This window comes from Hoplias malabaricus, chromosome 4 (genome assembly GCF_029633855.1).
Source record: "Hoplias malabaricus isolate fHopMal1 chromosome 4, fHopMal1.hap1, whole genome shotgun sequence".
NCBI lineage: Eukaryota > Metazoa > Chordata > Actinopteri > Characiformes > Erythrinidae > Hoplias > Hoplias malabaricus.
In genome coordinates, this window is record NC_089803.1 from 21,654,072 (window position 1) to 21,671,513 (window position 17,442).

Below are 17,442 nucleotides of genomic sequence, written 5' to 3' on the forward strand. Positions count from 1 at the left end.
GGTTTGGGGGTTGGTGACATATAATGACTAGGATGATAGGAGATTTGATGGATGGACAGAGCTGATGTGTGTGTGTGAGAGAGAGAGAGAGAGAGAGAGAGTGAGAGAATGTTAGCATAGACAGCAGGCAGGAATGGAGACGGTCTCTTTCACTTACACTGGTGTGATTTGCACTTTCATCACTGCCTCTGTCATCCCGCTCTGTCCTCTCCAGCTATAGGCAATTAAAAACACAAAATCTCTGTCAGTAATGCCAGACACACACAAATTATGTCAGACTTGTTGAAGACACTAGCCTCAAAATCGAGGTGTTACAACAAAAGATTAGTTTAGCCACAGCTGTGAAACCAACCTTCCTTCTTTGAGGTAAGTATTAAAAAGAAACTCATTCTGTTCTGTGATTCTGCTAAAAATGCGTCACTCTTCTATTAAATATCCATTTTAAATCCAGTAACCTACAGCTAAGTGAACATTTCAGCTAATGCTATTAATTAATTAATTCATTTATTCATTATCTGTAAGCGCTTATCCAATTCAGGGTCGCGGTGGGTCCAGAGCCTACCTGGAATCATTGGGCGCAAGACGGGAATACACCCTGGAGGGGGCACCAGTCCTTCACAGGGCAACACACACACACCTACGGATACTTTTGTGTCACCAATCCACCTACCAACGTGTGTTTTTGGACTGTGGGAGGAAACTGGAGCACCTGGAGGAAACCCACGCAGACACAGGGAGAACACACCACACTCCTCACAGACAGTCACCCGGAGGAAACCCACGCAGACACAGGGAGAACACACCACACTCCTCACAGACAGTCACCCGGAGCAGGAATCGAACCCACAACCTCCAGGTCCCTGGAGCTGTGTGACTGCGACACTACCTGCTGCACCACCGTGCCGCCCGCTAATGCTATTCACTAGGGGATGTTATTTAAGGTACAAACTCTATGAGGTTGTTACCTGTGGGGTTTTCTGCTAAGAAAGTTATTCTATTATTAAATATAAATATTCCTGATATTGCAGATATCCTGCCCAGCACAATACTGACGTTGTTGTTCAATGATTTGCACAATTCTCAGCCCATCATTCAATACACGACAAAGCATCTAGCAAATAAAGTGTTAATCTGTGCTGCTAACTAGGAGAGAAGAGCGTGTGTAGCATTAGCTAAACTGGCATTCTGACAGTTGTGACTAAAGTGTCAATGCCACAGGTTCACAAGTCGTTTTGAGTAAGGCACTGACAAAAGAATACGCACTTTTACAAATAAAAGCGCTACAAAGTATTCATAGAAAAGCACTTTTGGTTCCATTAAGAACTGTTTGTTTAAGAGATGTGTGAGTGTGAAGAAACTTGTAAAGGCTTAAATAAACTTCACCTAATATAAAGGTTCTTTACCAAAGTAAAAATTATAAATCGTTTCTGGAAGTCTCCAACACAGTGATTGATGTTAAAGTGACAGCAAGCCAAAGCCAAAAAATGTTAGTGGAGTTGAAGCTGTAGCTTGTTAGCGACGCTAAAGCCCTACAACCACAGTATTAGTTTGGTTCTAGCTAAAAAGTGCTCAAATTACACATCGGAAGATAAATATTCACATTTGAGAGCCTCAAATATCTGAGACGGTGCTGAGTGCCAGACAAAATCAAAAGTGTCCCTTGGTTAAGTAGCACAGGAAGTGGGTTTTAAAAAAAAGAAAACTGCATGTTGGAATGGTACATAATAGTAAGGCTGTGGGAGTCATTTGGTTTATAATGGAAAAGAGCCCTGAATCTGTACAGGAAAACACACCTGAGAAACACACAGCAGAGTGTACAGAGGAGCTCGAGAACTAACCACACTGATGAGGGTCAGGCATGGATCAAAACCCTCCAGAGCATGTTCTCCTTTTTAATCAAACACAAATAACAGCATCATCTCAGAGTGCAGACGGCCGTATCTCCGCTGAGAGGAACTTACAGAGTGAACTGACTGTTCCAAGCTGGAGGGGTGAGGAGGCTGATGGAATGTTTTGTAGTGTGTAAAGACTACTGATCTAATTTCAGTTGGTTAACCTAAAAGAGTGGTCTTGATGCTGAGAAAAGACATGACAATGAGGAAGATAATTACCCACAGCATGCAGAGCACACACACACATACACACACACACAAATGCACATACGAAACATCAGCGCACATGCACATATGAACAGCTCTCGATATCAGCGCCCACCCATCTACAGGAGAAACAACAGCAGTAAATTGATTTCCTTTTGCTCCATTAATGAGTCTGTCTCAGATGATTCATCTGGGTATCATGTGTTCATGGCCTTACCTCTCCTGCTCGGCACGCACCACTGATTCTCACACTAATCTCATCTCATCACGGGCATCAGCATTAAAGCAGCACACAGCATTTCTGTCACTCTCTCTGCTTTACCTTATCAGCCAGCCGTCAGGTCAAAACAGATCCAGCCGAAGGAACGTGATAAAATGCAGTTTAATAGTAGAACTCGCCTGCTTCCCACTGAAGGGGGCCAAGACTTAATCAAACCTGTCCATACAAGATAAACCACCAATGCTGCTCATGTGCTGGGGCAGAATGCGCTGTGCCTATAATGCCAGTGACTTTTTGGACAACAGTTTTAGAATAAAAACAGAAGGCACTTTAAATGACCAAAGACAGTTGGCATTCTCTCAAGCAGCTTCATATATATATATTATATTTATGTCACAAATAATTTCCAAGCATATAGGCATTAGAGTTAATGAAAATCCCACAGCCCTGCTCCAATAAAAAGAGTCCCAAAAGCAAACATGAGCCCTGATGAAAGATGTGATTGAGCAAAGAGTTGGAGAAAATGGAGCAAACTGGAAGCCACTTGCAACGACCGCGGTGTGTGCTGCAGAGGTGCCATTAGTTTTCATTAATGCAGCAGCTGCGGATGCGCACACACACACAGCGCCCTTTCAGAGCCATGGGGGCACACTCTGTTCCACTCACTCCCAGCATCTAAAACATTCGGCCTGCATTCATACCAGCTCTGCTAACAGACGCTTAGGCTCAATGCCATTCGCCCTCGCTCTCTCTGAATTAGAATGGGCTGAGGAGGACAGAGGGAAATTATGCAGTGGTGAAGTAAAGCATCTCAAACTGTTGTGGCCCTGCGCTAGCACACTGAGAACATTGCTGAACTTTCTGGAGACTGGTTCAGGGCTTCGTTCATCTGCACTAGAGTTGGTACTTGTATCTGAATGTAAAGTTTTGAACAACTAGTTTGTTTTAAACTATCTTGGATTCACCAACAATTTTATTTTAATGTCTTAACTAGGGGTGGGACTTTAACGCGTTAATTTTGATTAATTAATTACGGGGAAAATAACTAAATAAAAAAAATTAACGCATTTTAATCGCACTTGCACCATGGAAAGTTTCTCAGTGCATGAGTTCCAGGCGTACAGATTATAACGACGCCCAATGTGATGAACATGATGGAGGTGATGGAGGAGACTACGCTGGTGGATGGGAAATTTAAAAACAAGACACTTCCAAATGGAAGTACAAACAAAAATGTTGTTATTTGCACTTAACGCAGGAAGGAGTTTGCTTATCACAGGAGCAGTTCCACCGTTCGTTACCACCTCAGCGCAAAACATGTTGGGGCTAGCGCTCAGGTCAGTAATGTTAACAGTACAGTGATCCCTCGTTTTTCGCGGAGGATGCGTTCTAATACCACCCACGAAAACTGAATTTCCTCGAAGTAGAGGAAAGATTTTTTTTATGTATTTAACAAGTATTTGGACTTTTAAAACCCTCCCTGTACTGTTAACAACCCACCCTTTGCATTAAAGAGTCATTCTATAATGTTTTTCAGTTGGAACTACATGTGATATCCTACCAGTTTCTTTAATAGAGTCACTCCTAAGCTGTGATTTAGCGTCAGTAAATTTCACTCGGATGTGGACATGAACAATACATGTACTGTACGTAAGAAATGTTTGTAAATGATATATTTTGTCACCTACAGACCCAGTCTAATACACGTAAATAATAAAAAAGCCCCCTTACATAAAACCATGAAGTAGTGAATCCGCGAAAGATGAACTGCGAAGTAGCGAGTACCAAACTTCAATCAATATTTCTCATGCTAAATATTGAAATGTAATTAAAATGTGATTAATTTCGATTAATTAATTACAAAGCTTCTAATTAATTCATTATTTTTTTTTAATCAAGTCCCACCCCTAGTCTTAACTAAGATTAACTAATGTGTACACAGTAGCAAACACTGATCACTGATGCTTTAACCTGCTGCTGAGAAGTTGTTGTTTAGATCAATCAATAAACACACTATCATGGAAAGACAGAGAGCAGCCTGAGAAAGCTTACTTCATTCCATCCCCAAGCTATGGATATTAGTCACTGACTCACTAAAATGGAGATATGTACCTTAGCCATTTTCTCTTTAAAAAAAAGCTATGGATAATGATTTGACATTTATAGCTGAGTCATGTCCTATGACTAAAACTAACGTCATGTTTAATGAAACGTAACCACAATTCGTTACATAAGTATGTCATTAATAACATAATTGCAGTTATTTGCTGGGTAACTACTAATATATATATATATATATATATATATATATATATATATATATATATATATATATATACATACTAGTAGTTACCAAATAACTGTAATTATGTTATTAATGACATACTTATGTAACGAATTGCGGTTACGTTTCATTAAGTGACACTGATATTAACAAACTAGACATTCATCAGAACATTTATATATATATATATATATAAAAATATATATAGTATATGAAGTTCGTTACACACTACTGTGTATGTATATACACTTTTCAATTATGAATAATGTGTTGTAACGGTATTAATATTAGATGTGTATTAGATTTCACACAGAGGAAGAGGTGTGCTGGTGATGAAGTGTACCATAATATATACCATACTTATATAATAATAGACAAGTAACCGCGACCCTGAACTGCATAAGTGGATACAGATAATGAATGAATGAATAATACAAGTAACTAAAATTACAGTAAAGAGTCAGGTAATTATAGTTCTGTAAAAGTGTGGCCTTCTCTAGTTAGATGCAGGCTGATTCTCTAGCAGAGTATGAGCTTCGCTGAGCTGCATATTCTGACTTTGCCTCAAATCCCCAGAACATCTTTGCTAGACTAGACTCATTAATACAGTGTCCTCAAACTGACAGCTTTCATCCCTTTGCTCCTTCCTTCTATTCACCAGACTAAACTCACACAGTCTGGACAGCACCATGAGGCAAAAAAAAAAGAAATAAAAAAAAAAACAAAGATTTTTTACTGCAGCCTCAGGCTCAGACAGTGATGTAGTACATCTCCCAGAGCAGTGTGTGAAAGATGGTGTATATATGAGGAGAGACTCTATATGTACTTTGTGTGTTTTGTGTGCATATGTGTGTGTGTGTGTTACTCACAGGCAATGTGTGTGATGCAGGGAAGGCCTGGATTCTCTCCTTAAGGCTTTGGATTTGACTCTCCAGCTGCTGCTTCTCATCTGTGCTCTTTTCCAGCTCTGCCTCTTTCTGTTTCAGATCCTCTCGTATCTTCAGCAGTTGCTGAACAAATCAACAGAAAACACATTAACACACACAGAGTTGCACACACAATAAGAGTGTAATAATGCATAACTTCAAGAGCTGACAACTGATTAAACTATGAATCATGACTGATCACATTATTTGTGCAAAACCCTACTTGTGCCATGGCTGAGCATTTCTGTTTTGAAACTGCAGTGAGCCAAAGACAGTTTCAAATGGGCAGATTTGGACAGTCTGGGTTTATTGCATCATAAAGCTAAAGAACAAACACAGTTCATTTTTAGGTCATGGCTTTTGAACAGCAGGTGAGTGGAGAAGGGCAAGTGAAGATAGAGGGGGGGCCTTTTCATAGACCTGCTTGTACTGAATGAAAGCAAAGGTAGACGTTACATTGAGCCGCTTTAAAGGCATTTGTTGTTTTTTATATAGGGGACTTAAAGACTGTTAATTATATTGTCCACTCAGCTCTTCGTCTTCATCTTAAAAGTTTAACTAATGCTCTTTTCTGGTATGTTTTCTCTGACTAAACAGAGGTGACTAAGAAAGTAAAAATAGCTACAGATAAAAACAATACAGATAGAGGAGTTTCAAATATTTATTCAACAATAGTGATGCAGAAAATTAGTCATTTACATGCCTGTTTTACTGTGTATTTAGCTGCAGGTTCTCCCTTGGTTAACACTATCTCATTATCCATCACCCGATATCTAACTCTGACTGTGGAGCGTATTGATTGAAGTTCCATATTTTTGACCCTTATCACCTTTTGATTAAAGTTGGATCTAGGTCTGTGAATCAACACGACAATAAAATAGTCTGAATGTTGAGTTGTAGTGTCTCATTCATCCAGCTTGTGAATTTTGTTACAGTGGTGGCTGTGGATTTCCACACTGATAATGCTTTTGTTAGTTTGCTGCTCATTGATGTATCCATAGATCAAAAAAGTATTCGCTCCTCTGCTTTCTCAAACAGAACTTGAGTGACATCCCATTCGTAATCCATAGGGTTATATATGATGTCGGGCCAAATGTTTATGTTGGATGACAAGGCCTGGCTCACAGTCTCCGCTCTAATTCATCCCAAAGGTGTTCTTGCCGGTCAAGATCTTCCACAACAAACCTGCTCATTCGTGTCTTTATGGTCCTTGCTTTGTGCACGGGTGCATAGTCAGGTTGGAACAGGAAGGGGCCATCCCCAAACTGCTCTCATGAAGTTGGGAGCATGAAATCTCTTGGTGTGCTGAAGCATTAAGTGTTCCTTTAACTGGATCTAACAGTCCGAGCACAACTTCTGAAAAACAACCCCACACCATAATTCCACCTCCACCAAACTTTACACTTAGCACAATGCAGTCAGACAAGTACGGTTCCCCTGGCAACGGCCAAACCCAGACGCATCCATCGAATTGACAGATGGAGTAGTGTGATCCATCAGTCCCAAGAACTCATCTCCACTGCTTGGTGTGCATTACACCAACGCATCCGACACTTTACACTGCGCTTGGTGATGTAAGGCTTGGCTACAGCTGCTTGGCCATGGAAACTCATTCCATAATGCTGTCTACACGCTGTCTTTAAATTAATCTGAAGACCATGTGTAGTTTAGAGGTCTGTAGTGACAGTTGGCGACCTCTGAGTACTAGGCACCTCAGCACCCACTGACCCAGCTCTGTCATTTTACATAGCCTATCACTTTGTGGCTGAGTTGCTGTCGTTCACAACTGCTTTTACTTTGTTATAATACCACTGACACTTGACTGTAGGATAATTAGTAGTGAGGAAATTTCACGTGTGGACTTTGCACAGGTGGCATCCTATCACAGTGCCACGCTCCTGAGATTAACCCATTCTTTCACAAATGTTTGTAGAAGCAGTCTGCATTGCCTAGGTGGTTTTATACAACTGTGGCCATTGAAGTGATTGGAGCACCTGAATTCAATGGTTTGGATGGGTGAGTGAATACTTTTGGCAATGTAGTGCATAAACCCATTCCACTGTGGTCTGCAGAATGCATTACTTTGAAACCACTTCTTAACATGTTAACTAATTTTAATATTTAACAGATCGTTATCGTAGGCTGTGAGAATCATGAGCAATCACAGATGTTAGAGACAATTTCTGTGATTTTATGAATCAAAGCACTCACGTGATCTAACAAATTTTGGTAATTAAGGACAAAATAATGCAGGCTGATCCCCAGTGTGTTTCTGATATTCTGCAATTTGTTTCACAAAAGCATAATAAGTAGACATTTACTTGTGATTTCTACACATACCTTCTTTTAAACCTCTGTGGCCCCCAAACCTCATTCAGCATGAATAAAGCACAACCAACAAATCCGTATTACAAATATTGAGCACGCTTTTAACTGGCTCATGAAACACTAAGTACGTCTGTAGAAATGCTTCGTGCACTGCATACACAGCCACATGCTCAAATACACCCTCTGGCAGGTCCAGTACATTCTCTGCATGTCTGATGGTTTTTCCCAAGCCTATAACAACCTCCAATCTGTGAAGGTATACTGGTAGTGTCTGCTGTGACAGACGTGTGCTGACCCCCAGGGGCAGGACAGGACAGGTACTCTCCCATTAGGGAAGTAATATTTGGACAGTATTTTGCAACCCGTGCCAGGAAAATGGATTCTCTGCCTTGAGGATGTTTGTTTCTGTGGTGAAGCTCAGGTGGTGCTCTAAATACAGCACTTTCACAGCTCTATCACACACTTGACAGAGGACACATTGAAGGATCCTCTGTCAATTAGTAGCTATATTGTGTGCAAGTATGTGTATGTTTGGGTTTTGCAAACTTCTCACAAAAAAGATATGCACGTGTATGCTTCTGCTTATAGATCATAGTCAAGAAGAAGAAGAAGAAGAAGAATCTACTGTAATATGACCAAAACCACTTTAGTAAAAGAGTTTAGAACTGTCACTACTGTGAGCCAGAGAAGTACTCTCACATGATCCTGTATCAGCAGAGAGCTGTGTACATCACACCCGACATCACGCCTTCTCTAACATCACATTAGTGCTCATTAAGAACCATGCCATTTCTTTTCTGAAGCAGGCCAAGTCTCAACCAATATGTAATCACACTCAGCCCAGTCCTGCTTTACACTGCACACCCACAGACAATTACACACACACTCATTTGCATCTCTCCCTCTCTGTGTGTGTGTGTGTGTGTGTGTGTTTTCCTATATTTTTAGGACATCATTTTCCAATTATATGGAAACCAAAGATCAACTATAAGGGTCCCCTTAGTTGTGGTTACTTATGTTAAGGCTGGGTTTAATCCTTGAAAATGATAACTCCATATGCATACAAATATACAGGGTTTAGACAATGAAACTGAAACACCTGTCATTTTAGTGTGGGAGGGTTCATGGCTAAATTGGAGCAGCCTGGTTGCCAATCTTCGTTAACTACACATTGCACCAGTAAGACCATGTGCATCCAATGGTTCAAACACTGTGTCCTGAAGGTGGTGCCATTTATCACGACGACAATGCACCAATACACACAGCAAGACTGGTGAAAGATTGGTTTGATGAACATGAAAGTGAAGTTGAACATCTCCCATGGCCTGCACAGTCACCAGATCTAAATATTATTGAGCCACTTTGGGGTGTTTTGGAGGAGCGAGTCAGGAAACGTTTTCCTCCACCAGCATCACGTAGTGACCTGGCCACTATCCTGCAAGAAGAATGGCTTAAAATCCCTCTGTCCCCTGTATATGCATTAGGGCTGGCCCCAAATAGTGAGGTATCTGCAAATCCCTGGTGAACCTATGTATACTCTGTGCCCTTAGTGACAGAGTGTATGCAGGGGATATCTAGCGAGTGAGGAGCCATGCTGTGAGCAGCAGCGCAGCCTGGAAGTAGGTATTGTAAATTTGTACACAACCCCCCACCCCAAAACTTCAAACTTCAAACTCCAAATCCCTGAAAATAGCTTTTGGGAAAGCCCTAATATGCAGCCCCCAGAGTTGTGGTCCCCTATGCAAATACATATGAATACATGTACATATCATCTATAAATATCACATCCCTGTAGAGGATGCATTGATGCATATAAACGTAGGAACCCCCCGTAGAATGCAATTAGTCCAGGGGTGTCCACATTGTGCAAATCAATGTATCAGTAAAAATGGACTGGTTTATTATCTCATGTCCTGAAACCGAATAAAAACCATGTGTAAGCGTGTATTTGTGTGGATTAATTCACACATTCAAGCCGTAGATCTGTAGCAGTGTCACACGTGTGATTCTCTCGCTGTGTTTTCACAGAGCAGAGAGCCAGGCTGGCCTGCTTTCCTCCTAAATTCAGAGAAGCTACACTGAGGGAACAGATTCAGTAAAAACGCACCCAGAAGCATGCCTCCCAGCAAGAGGTCAGACTGAAAACTTAGCGGAACCATGGAGAAATGCTCCAGGCTCAAACCCACTCCCAAAATAGCCCCAATCGCCCCATGAACACCAAACTATATTAATAAAAAACACATAATAGAGGAGTGGGACTAGAGAGCTGACTGGGTGCCTGCCACCAACCTTTGAAGGTGTATTAAATATATAATACATAAATAAATAATATCTAAGTACCTTTTTGATGCATTTGAATGTATAACTAAAACAACATACAAACCTAGATATTTTTCATTCATTCATTCATTCATTATCTGTAAGCGCTTATCCAGTTCAGGGTCACGGTGGGTCCAGAGCCTACCTGGAATCATTGGGCACAAGGCGGGAATACACCCTGGAGGGGGCGCCAGTCCTTCACAGGGCAACACAGACACACTCACACACTCACACCTACGGACACTTTCGAGTCGCCAATTCACCTACCAACGTGTGTTTTTGGACTGTGGGAGGTAACCGGAGCACCCGGAGGAAACCCACGCGGACACAGGGAGAACACACCAACTCCTAACAGACAGTCACCCGGAGCGGGAATCGAACCCACAACCTCCAGGTCCCTGGAGCTGTGTAACTGCGACTTCTTAGCTTAATACCTAATGCATTCATTTCGTTTGGTCTGTTCATTTAGTCATTTGAAAAGTATAAGCACAACAGCATTTTCTTACATCTCCTTTCGTATTACTTGAGTCATTCTTGTTATTAATGTGTTTACGTATATTCAAGTAAAGTATAATTACAGTAGGAGTGAACAAGTACAGACTTTCATTTCTCTTTCCTCCCCTGCTGGAGTGTGTGTGTGTGTGTGTTGGGCTATAAAAGATGACGTGTCAACAAAAAGAAGTCAGTGTGTTTATCCTCTACGGCACTCTTTCATATTGCACTGCTCAAAAGCAAGAATCTATCCATCTGGAGATGGGCAGGACGAGCAGACGTGTGTGTGGGAGCAGGGCTGTCTTTGAGTCTAATCACCACTACCTTCTGCACTTGTGTGTGTGTGTGTGTGCACTTAGTCATGCACATGCACTTAGTCATGGTCTGGAGGCTACATTATGTCCTTGTAGTGTGTAAGTAGTGGTGCATATTTGTTTGTTCAAATGTAAAACAACAGTTTTTTGGTCTTCAGGCTGTGTCCAGTCTGTTTTCTAGCAGCCACATGTTTATGTTTACATACAAAACCGCCCTGTAGGGGTTTATCTTGCCCATACAAACGCAAAAATAGAAACAGCTTAAGCATGTGTGTGTCAGCTTGTATAAGCAAGGTGGGTTGTATGTACAATACATCTGTGTTAGAGTGTATAAATTCAGTTATAGCCTGAGTTCTGTTGTAAGAGTCGAACATCATTAAATGTGTAACCTGAGTAAATTAAGCAAGAGCTGGATTGATTGTGGATGTTTAACTAGTGAATCAATTAGCTACTTTATAAGGGTTTTGGTGAAATGATGCTTGAATCTCACTGCTGCTTACGTGTGCAACCTGTGACCAAGAAAGATATCCAGACTTTGAGACACACCAGATAATGATTCTCGATGTACTACTGTTCATGCCGCTTACTTAAAAACAAAGTAGACAAGGGGTTGTCCAAAATGTTCATATGAATGTATATGTAGGTGCCTGTGTGGGAGAGAGACCTTCTGCATGCCCTGTAGCGCCTGCTGGAGGAAGGTGAGCTGCTGCTGGCGTGTGCTGTCCTCTTCAGTGCGAAGTGGCTGGGCTTTACTCTGCTCCTGCTTCAGTAGCTCCACTTCATTCCTGTACGCATCCAACTGACACCTCAAACTATCATTCTCCTCCCTCAGAGCCTCCACCTGGGCCATAGGCCCTGAGAGAGAGAGAGAGAGAGAGAGAGGGAGGGAGAGAGAGAGAGAGAGAGAGAGAGAGAGAGAAGAAAATAATACTGAGTAAAACTGAATAAGGCAAAGCTCAACCCCAAAACTTCAAAATAAATTATGAGTTTGTCTTTTATTTATTATGGACCACTTAGGACTAAAACAGTTGAAACTATTCTATTTCCATTGACTGTATGAAGACCTAATATAAATAAACACTATAAAAGCTATTACACTCAGGAGATTTTATTATTGGAAAAGACAACGCACACATATATATATACACAGGTAATGAAATTATACAGTGCATGAATCAATAAGTGGCTCCAGCATAAAGATATCAGATAGCTCATAATTGTTTACCAGAATTGACGATAGCATAAAAAGGCTAACAAATACTGCGGAGAGTAGCTAGCCACCTCCTTCAGCCACTGAGATGTTCGCAGTGTGAGGAGAACACGCCGATTGAATGTTGGCCCAAAGACATTGGGGATTTTGGACATGAATCAGAAATGAACATAAATAATACTGTATTTTAAGTTGTGGGCGAGACAGAATTGGAAAATAATGTTAATAACTAGTATAGAGATTTCAAATTCACATTTGTGTCCTGGGGCTTCTGGCTTAATTGTTTTGAAGCCATAGCAAAGAGAAAGAAAAATGGGGAAGAAGGAGGGAGCATGATGAAGAAGAAGGGAGGGAGAGAACAAAAGTAAGGAAATGAGAGAAAGACTGAATAAAACCATAGAGAATAAAATGATATAGGGCTAAAAGAGACTGGGTAAGAGCCATAGAATGAGCGAGAGAGAGAGTGAGAGAGAGCGAGAGAGAGAGAGAGAGAGAGAGAGAGAGAGAGAGACAGTGAGAGTGAGAGAGAGTGAGAGACAGAGATAGAGCGAGAGAGAGAGACAGTGAGAGTGAGAGAGAGAGCGAGAGAGAGAGAGGGAGTGAGAGAGAGAGAGAGCAAGAGAGGGAGTGAGAGAGAGAGAGAGAGTGAGAGAGAGAGCGAGCAAGAGAGTGAGAGAGAGAGCGAGAGAGAGAGAGGGAGTGAGAGAGTGAGAGCGAGAGAGAGAGAGTGAGAGAGAGCGAGCAAGAGAGAGTGAGAGAGCAAGCGAGCGAGCGAGCGAGTGAGAGAGAGAGAGAGAGTGAGCGAGCAAGCGAGCGAGACAGAGAGAAAGAGAGTGAGAGAGTGTGTGGGGAGGAGGAGATGAAACCCATGACGAGGTGAAAGTGGGGAAAAATGCCTGGTCTTGGAACAAGGACACGAGATTACGGAACATGGAGACTAGAAAAAGGCAAGATGGAAAACAATAGATGAAGCATGTACTTGAGCAAATAAGAGACACAGAGAGAAAGGACACGGCGGACTGTGTCAGGAAGAAGAATGAAAGAAACACAATAATTTCACATGAGCCGAGTGCGCGCGTGTGTGTGTGCGTGCGTGTGTGTGTGTGTGGGGTAAATAAGTGACACCATCATGGTGAGGTGTGTACAGCAAGGCTAAAAGGGAGAACTGAGGGATCAGAGAAAGAGGGGGGAGGGATGAAGAGGGAAAGAGAAAGAAGTGCTTCTAAAAGGCTTTCTCTAGGTTAAGCCTGGACTGCGTCATCCTTCTTTGGCTGGGGTGCAGTCTCGAGCTAATTAGTGAGGATTAAATGGAGAGAATGTGTATTACTTAATGGTTGACTTAATGCGACATAGGCAGTGGCATTACACAGCTGTAATTAAATGGCTGCGGTAAGGTCATTTCCATTCGCCGATCGTTCACCAATCAGTCTGATCTGAGGGCGGACAGCCAGAGTGAAACATCCTGTCCATCCAGGCTGGGGGAATAGATCTGATCGGACGTGTTTTTTTCAGACCGAAAACTGCAGCTTTAGAGGAGCTCTACAGAGTCGAAGCTGGGGACATCCCAGTGCAGATGTGGGTTACAGTACTGCCTGGAGGTACAGGTATTAACATCATAGAGCATCATCAGCTACGTTCTACTGATTAAGCTACAGCTTTAGTTAAGGGCTGACAGATACTTTCAAAAAGACTAGATGAAATTGTAGGCAGAAAAAGAAATAAAAAGAAAATAATTGTGTATATTATATATATCTCTTTGTGTGTGAAAAAAAAGAATGTGTCTTTGTGTGTGTGTGAGAGAGAGAGAGAGAGAGAGAGCGAGTGAGCAAGAGAGAGCGAGTGAGCGAGAGTGTGAAAAAAGAATGTGTCTTTGTGTGTGTGTGTGTGTGTGTGTGTGAGAGAGAGAGAGAGAGAGAGAGAGAGAGAGAGAGAGAGAGAGAGAGAGAGAGAGATTGTTTATTGATTGGTTTGCCTCATCAAGTTCCTGGCTCAAGTCTGCGTACAGTTCTTTTTCTGCAGCACAGCGCAGGTTGCCGTATAGAGCCATGCGGGTTCTGCTATTTTATTCCCCCCATTCCCACAAGGCACTGCTCTACAGGCTGCAGGCCCTCTCCTGTTAGCAGTGATTAGCTATGGGGGCTAGAGGAAAGCTGTGGGCTGTGTGTGCTGAAGAAGACCTGAGTGATATCTAAATCAGGTTGTCTGAAACTATGATGGATGATGATAAGGTTGGTTCAAACTCATTTAGCAGAGACGTGTGGAGAGATGCAGGCCCTCTCCTCTGGTCTAGAGTTCGCACTGGTAACTGACAGGTGTGAAATATTTGTTTTCGTAAATGAGGAGGGTGTTGAATTAATCCCACCATCAGCCAAGTGGAGAACCTGCCCTTTTCCCTTCAAACATCTGACAACACACTGACAGTGATCGCTATCATTGTTCTCTAATAACCAAGGTCGCGCATGAAGAGGAGTGGGAATCCAAACCTGGTAAATATATGATTATATTTGCATACATCTGAATGCTAATGTGGAGCTCCTGTCACATCTGGGAATGTGTAGTATGTGTCCAGAGGAATCTGAAGTCACACTCGGTGGTGAACCAACTTGGACCACCGTTCATACCTGCTGCGGAGAGCCTGCTCAGCTCTGGCGTGTGTCAAAGCGTGGGTGCGGATATCTGCATGGCAAAAAAAAAAAAAAAGCCGACAAGCCACGGTGGTGATTTTCCCAGTATCCTCCCAGTGACTCTTAGTGTGCTAAGCAGCTCCTGTGCAGAGCAGGCTCTAATGACACTTCAGCGACGAGCAGAACAAACCCGAACGAGCTGAACGAGCAGCTGGCAGGGCCATTCTGAGCCGTATGCTGCCATGTTCAGCCTGCCAGAGGGGGTTATACGAGTATAAAAAAGACTAATGGCTTTGGATCATGATGGAATCAGCTGCCAGCTCTTAGATTTGATGTCTTGTGCTTGAGGTCTAATGGCTCCCCTGCCAGCAATGCCACTGACAGGGGGACATATTGACAGCAAAGGAGTGAAAAGGCTCACCAATCATTGCCCCTGCTGTAACCTTCTAGAAACTCTGACCTCTGACCTGCCCAAGTGGCTATGCTCACATAGGTTTTCAGCCCTGGGGATCTTGGCACCTGTTGGAGTGTCTGTGCAGCAAATGTAGTTCAATGCATCAAAGCATTGCCCAGGAATGTCCGTCGTCCAGGAGGCTCTTAATTCCTGAGACGGATTTGTGAGACGGAAGAGGACGATAGAGTAATCCTCCTACAGGAGGAATGCAAGTTATGCTCTCCAAACTAGACAGTGACTGAGGGTCCTTCAGCAGTCAGTGCAATCCTCTAAACGTGATTTCTCCGCTGAAACCGTGAAATGGGCTGGCTGTTGTTTTCTTGTGCTAATTTTACGCTACTACGTAATCAGAGATGGTTTGCTAATGATCTCATTTCCTTTGACCATGTTATCTAATCTGAGCTGATATGTAAAGGCCTTGGTGCTCCCAACAACACGATTTTATACATAACTCAGTGATGGTCAGCAGGGTGCTGTAGGGTCTTGACCCGGGATCAGAGGATGTGTACCGTTGCAGTGGTGTAATTGGACTAATTGGCTAGTGAATGCTCAGAAGATGCTAATGAAAAATTTGGTTCCCATTAGCCTTTATTCAAATCAATTAAACACTGTCCATTTTATCAGCTTCACAGACTACACAGGGGCACTTTGTAGTTCTAGAATTAGACCACAGTCCTCCTGTTTCTCTCCATATATTTTTGTCCACATTTCACTCTGGTCTTCAATGGACAGGACCACCATGGAGCAGGTGTGGTTTGGGTGGTGGATCATTCTCAGCGCTGCAGTGACAATGACGTGGTGGTAGTGTTAGTGTGTGTTGTGCTGGTATGAGTGGATCAGACACGGCAGTGCTGCGTGAACTTTTAAAGCCGTCGATGTCACAGCTGGACTGAGAATCCAGCCAACAACGTCCTGTGTCCACTGCTATAGGATTAAAGAATGACCAACACAAACGATAGATGATGTCTCTGACTTCACATCTACACGATGGAATAACTAGGTGGGTGTATCCAACAGAGTGGACAGTGAGATGACGCAGTGTTTCAAAACTCTAGCAGCACTGCTGTGTCTGATCCACTCGTACCAGCACAACACACACTAACACACCACCACCACGTCAGTGTCCACCTCCCAAACCATACCTGCTTTATGTTGGTCCTATGGGGGTCCACTGAAGAGCAGAGTGAAATGGAGGTGATAAAGTACACAGAGAAACAGATGGACTACAGTCTGTAATTGTAGAACTACAAAGTGCCTCTGTGTTGTCAGTGGAGCTGATAAATGAACGTCCTGTTTACTTTACAGTAACCTCTTTATTATTTACAAACACTATATATAAAAAGGTTAAACTAGTCAAGTGAAATGCATAGCAACTTAGCTGATACTCCCTCTCTTAAACAGAAAAGAGCTATGCTCAAATGATGTCCGCGTGTACCCAGTGAAGCTCAGTGATTTACAAGCAGCAATGGATGCTTGTAACATTTCTGATCTTACTCTAAGCACATCTGAATGTTATACACTGTGATAAGGCACAGGAACGTGGGCTGACAAATGCTCTCGTGTTGCTGTTTGAGCCATGAAGATTTAAAACTGCCTTCAGGAGCACTGAAGGAGCAGAGGAAGACATTTTTAGGTTAAAACTTTAATGCATGTCAAGCTGCAGGGAAACCCGAATTTAATTCAGCACTAGGCGAGAAAAGACAGAAAATCTAATGTTGCGGCTGTATGCCAACATTATGTTTCCATCCTTGGGCTAACCTATTATGTCATGAGATAACACAATTCAGATTTTACAGAATAACGCCTTATGACTTTCACCTGTTTGTTCAACAAACTCAATCATGCTTAGACATTCTTAGAACAGCACCCAGAATGACAAAAATGTAGGGAAACAGTGTGTGGAGGAGCTTGTTTCACGACTTTCACAATTGCTATCAAATACTTAAATGATATGTAGAACACTAATCTAGACCAGTCCCACCAACCCATGAGAACTCATTTGTCCTATCCATTTAAGGGAACACTATGTACATCTTGATATTTTTGCTCATGGGCTCCCCCTGCTGTTGCAGAGTGCAATTAACCTTTACAGCAGTGTCCTGACATAAAGGGTGGGAGAGGGTGGTTACCTAGTTATTAGGTTACATCTAGCAGTTTCTGCAGGGCTAAGTC

The 17,442-nt window shown here is 42.4% G+C and overlaps 1 protein-coding gene across 6 annotated transcripts in view; it reads right to left on the reverse strand.

Annotated features, from left to right (window-relative positions):
- enox2 (ecto-NOX disulfide-thiol exchanger 2) overlaps nt 1-17,442 on the reverse strand; it is a 237,408-nt gene that overhangs the window by 7,258 nt on the left and 212,708 nt on the right. For all 6 annotated transcript variants that reach the window (XM_066669752.1, XM_066669754.1, XM_066669749.1 and 3 more), the window contains 3 exons: nt 11,647-11,837; nt 5,473-5,613; nt 158-214 (listed from right to left, as the gene is read on the reverse strand). In XM_066669752.1, the coding sequence (XP_066525849.1) occupies nt 158-214; nt 5,473-5,613; nt 11,647-11,837 (389 nt within the window). The remainder of the gene's footprint in view (nt 1-157; nt 215-5,472; nt 5,614-11,646; nt 11,838-17,442) is intronic.